This window comes from Cryptomeria japonica, chromosome 5, assembly GCF_030272615.1.
Source record: "Cryptomeria japonica chromosome 5, Sugi_1.0, whole genome shotgun sequence".
Classification (NCBI taxonomy): domain Eukaryota; kingdom Viridiplantae; phylum Streptophyta; class Pinopsida; order Cupressales; family Cupressaceae; genus Cryptomeria; species Cryptomeria japonica.
Window position 1 is genome coordinate 806,538,653 of NC_081409.1, and position 4,587 is coordinate 806,543,239.

General features: G+C 33.7%; 1 protein-coding gene across 1 annotated transcript; it reads left to right on the top strand.

The window, feature by feature from the left end:
* The first annotated feature begins 2,423 nt into the window (after positions 1-2,423).
* Positions 2,424-3,890, top strand: LOC131876197 (uncharacterized mitochondrial protein AtMg00810-like). The gene is made up of 4 exons (XM_059221030.1): positions 2,424-2,642; positions 2,979-3,045; positions 3,211-3,506; positions 3,666-3,890. The coding sequence occupies exons 1-4, from the start codon at positions 2,424-2,426 to the stop codon at positions 3,888-3,890; spliced, it is 807 nt and encodes a 268-aa protein (XP_059077013.1).
* Positions 3,891-4,587: the final 697 nt, after the last annotated feature.

Genomic DNA, 4,587 nt, shown 5'->3' on the forward strand with positions numbered 1-4,587 from the left:
CTACTTTTTAAGAACTCTACCATAATGGCAAAATGCATGGCAAAATGTATTCTGTATCATATCCCTTAGATAGTAACCCTAAGTGTATCCATGGCCTCATGGAACTGATAATACGATAAAGTAAACTAAGGGCTATCATATTACTTTAACTATTATATGCTTATTATTTACTTAAATTCACAATTCATTCATTTCAACACGTTAATTTTTATTTATTTTTGGTTTTTAAGGTTGCAATCAAAGCCCTACTCTAAGAAAAAGAAATTCAATAACTCTAAGAAAAAGAAGAGTCTTTTCACAAAAGAAGACTATGAAGGAGAATCAGATGATTCACCTTGTGAAGGAGATGACACACTATTTATGACAAAAGTAGAATCTTCTTCAACTAGCAAATCTGAAAATCAATCTATTCTAGACCAAGGTGAAACTGATCTTGAGGGAGAGTTACTCTGTGCTCTCAAAGAAATAAAAAGATTAAAAAAATTAGTAGTCTCACATGAAAGTTCAAATCAGATTTAAAAGTTGAATTGAATGACTCAAATTCAGCAAATGAAAATCTGAAATCTCTTCTTGAAGATAAAGATAAGAAAATCAAAGTCTTAGAACAACAAGTTTCTTCTTTGCAAAAACAGGTTGGTCAATATGAGAGCACTATGCATTTGAATGATATTCTTGATAAACAAAAACATCACAAAGATCTAACTGGTGTTGGTTTTTGTGAGGACAAAACAAAAAATCAGAATTTTAAGACAACAAACAGAAACCCAACATATTCTCTTAACAGATCCTTTAGATTTGGCTTCTTCAATGAATATTGTTTTTATTGCAATAAATTTGGTCACAAGGTCAGTACTTGCAGATTTATAAAGCACAAAACTCCTATGTTTGGACACAAACAAAATTATGGATTTTCAAATACGGTAAAATGTTTTAAATGCAACAATTTTGGGCATACTACTAGACAATGTAAATCAAAAAAAAGTAATGAAAAACAATGGAAACCTAAGTTTGTGTCTAGTACCGAGCAATCAATGTTGGTACAAATTGCACTTCTTTCCAATAGGAGAACCATGTGGGTGTTGGACAGTGCATGTTCTCACCATATAATAGGTGATAAAGATAAATTTCTTCATTTGGAAGATTATGATGGTGGACTTGTTAAATTTGGGGACAATTCAGGTATTCACATCAAAGGTAAAGGAACATTATTCTTAAATGATGACACTCCCATTAATGATGTATATTATGTTGAGGGTTTAAAACACAACCTTCTCAGTGTCAGTCAAATATGTGATAGTGGGTATAATGTATCTTTTAGTTCTCAAGGTTGCACTATCACAAAAAGTTCTGGAAGCGTTGTTGCTATTGGATTGAGAACCTCTGGTAATATTTATAATCTACTTGATTCCATTGATTATGAAAATCATAAAAGTATGTGTCTTTTGAGTCAGATTGAAAAAAATTGGCTTTGGCATAAACGTCTGGGTCATGTGAATTTTGACAATCTTGTGAGAATTAGTAAGAATCAAAATGTCAGAGGTCTACCTATTCTAGGCAAACCAACAAATGTGGTATGTAAAGAATGTCTTAAGGGAAAATAGACAAGGGTATCTTTTCAATCAAATGAGCATTCGTCTACTAGGCCATTACAACTTGTACATACAGATTTATGTGGTCCTACAAGGACTCAATCAATTAATGGAGATAAATATTTTATGCTCTTTGTTGATGATTATACTAGAATGGTTTGGGTTACTTTTCTGAAACACAAATCTAAAGCATTTGATAGATTTAAAGTTTTCAGGAAAATGGTAGAATGTGAATCAGATTTAAAATTAAGATGTTTAAGATCTGACAAAGGTGGTGAGTTTATATCACAGGAATTTGTGGATTACTATGAAAAACATGGAATCAAAAGGCAGTATGCAGCTTCACGAACATCTCAACAAAATGGAGTAGTTGGGCATAAGAATAGGACTGTGAAGGAGATGGCTCGTACAATGCTAAATGAAGCCAATTTGCCAGATAAACATTAGAAAGAGGTTGTTCATACAGCAACCTATATTTTGAATCATGTGCAAATCAGAGTAAAATCTACTTTTACTCCTTATGAACTCTGGTATGGTAAAGCAGCTTCCATTAAATATTTCAAAATTTTTGGTTGCAAATGTTATATTAAGAGGGATCAGGAAAATCTAGCAAGTTTTGATACTAAGACAGATGAGGGTATCTTTCTTGGATACTCTACTCAGATAAAAGCTTATAGATGTTTCAATAATAGGTTGAAGGAAATTGTTGAAACAGTAAATATGAGATTTGATGAGCAGTTTCTCTTAAGGGATGATTTGCAGGATGCTGAAGAAGATGCTCCAATAAAGCTTGATCAAGATCCTAAATCTACAGAAACATAAAAGAAAAATGAAATGAGCAAACCAAGCTCTAATGAAAAGGATTCAAATGCAGAGGATTCAAATGCAGAAGATTCAAATGCAGAAACAAGAATTCCTCAATATACTCCTTCAAGGATTATTACAAAGAGACATCCTCAAAATCAGGTTATTGGTAACATGGACATAGGGATTTTGACCAGAAGAAGAGCAAAAACTACTAAACAAGCTCAAATTGCTGAGCACTGTTGTTTGGTAACTGATTTTGAACCTAAAAATGTTTCTGATGCTTTATTTGATCAATCTTGGTTAAATGCTATGAAAGATGAAATTAATCAAATAGAAAAGAATCAAACATGGGTGTTAGTGCCTAGGCTAGATGATAAAAATGTGATAGGAGGCAAATGGGTTTTTAGAAATAAGCTTGATGAATCTGGACACGTTGTTAGAAATAAAGCACGTTTTGTTTGTAAGGGTTATGCACAACAGGAAGGGATAGACTTTGGTGAAACGTTTGCAGCTGTAGCTAGATTAGAATCAATCAGAATATTTCTTGCATACTCTTACTATAAAAATTTTAAATTTTACCAGATGGATGTCAAAACTGCCTTTCTCAATGGCTATCTTGGTGAAGAAGTTTATATGGAACAACCAGAAGGTTTTGAATCTATAGATAAACCTGATTATGTGTACAAATAAAAAAAGGCACTCTATGGCCTTAAATAAGCTCCAAGAGCTTGGTACTCTAGATTGGATACTCATCTTACAAGAAATGGATTTACTAAAGGAGGAGTGGACAACAATTTATATGTTAAGGTTGCAGGTAATGACATTCTAGTTATTGAAGTATATGTGGATGACATTATTTTTGGCTGCAATAATGATTCCTTGTCTAAAAAGTTTTCTAAAATCATGGAATCTGAATTTGAAATGTCCATGTTGGATGAATTAACCTTCTTCCTTGGTCTTCAAGTAATGCAGCTTAAACAAGGCATTTTTCTGTCGCAAACTAAATATGCCAAAGAAATGCTTAAGAAGTTTAACATGACAGACTGCAAACCAGTTACCACTCCAATGGAAACTGGTTGTAAATTATCTATGTCTGATGACTCACCTGAGGTAAATCAATTAGAGTATGGATTAATGATAGGTAGTTTGTTATATTTGACTGCATCTAGACCAAATTTGATGTATGTAGTATGTTTGGTTTCACATTTTCAATCTGCACCAAAACAATCTCATTTGAATGTTGTGAAATGAATTTTCAAGTATATTCAGGGTACTTTAGAATATGGTGTATGGTATCCTCGAACTAATGATTTCACTCTTGTTGGTATCACTGATTCTGATTGGGTTGGCTGTATAGATGATCACAAGAGCACCAGTGGTGCTGCCTTCTTTCTAGGCGATTGTCTTGTTGCTTGGCACAACAAAAAACAAGATTGTGTTACTTTGTCCACTGTAGAATCTGAATACATTGCTGCTACTGCATGTTGTACATAGCAGATATGGATGTCCCACCAAATTGCTGATATGGGTATTTCTATTGCTAAGCCTGTCTCAATCTTTTCTGACAATACAAGTGCTATTAGTCTTTCCAAAAATCTTGTTATGCATTCTTGCACTAAAAATGTTTCTATGAAATTACATTTTCTGCGAGACCAAGTGTTGGCTAATGAGTTTCAGCTTTTGTATGTGCCTTCTCAGGCACAAGTGGCTGATATTTTTACCAAAGCTTTATCCAAAGAAACATTTGAAAGGCTTTGGGAAAGGTTGGGAGTTCTCTCTCAATCTGGTATTCTCACTTCTTGCACAAATTGAGGGGGAGCTTTGCTCCTCTAGAAGCCATGTGCTGCTTTGCCCTTTGTCCTTGAGACAAAAAGGGGGAGAAACAAACATCATTGACAGTAATATACAGTGGCATCTTAGTGGCATCTTTGACAGTGATATACAGTGGCAATATAGTGGAATAATGTGATTATTGACAGTACAGTGATATACAGTGGCAATATAGTGGAATAATGTGACTATTGATAGTTACATTTAAATTACTTTATACTTGATACACAATGATATTTATGGTACAGTGAGTATGTTGGTTATGAGATTTAGGTCAATGATGGCATGCTTTTTTTTGCCATCAAGGACAAAGGGGGAGTTTGTTGACTCTTGATTGCCCTTGACGACAAAAAAAAAGGTG

Coding starts and splice junctions, on each gene's coding strand:
- LOC131876197 (XM_059221030.1), top strand. CDS start 2,424: ATGAGCAAACCAAGCTCTAATGAAAAGGATTCAAATGCAGAGGATTCA. Junction 3,046..3,210: donor TTATATGGAACAACCAGAAG/GTTTTGAATCTA, acceptor TTAAGGTTGCAG/GTAATGACATTCTAGTTATT. Junction 3,507..3,665: donor TGTCTGATGACTCACCTGAG/GTAAATCAATTA, acceptor AAGTATATTCAG/GGTACTTTAGAATATGGTGT.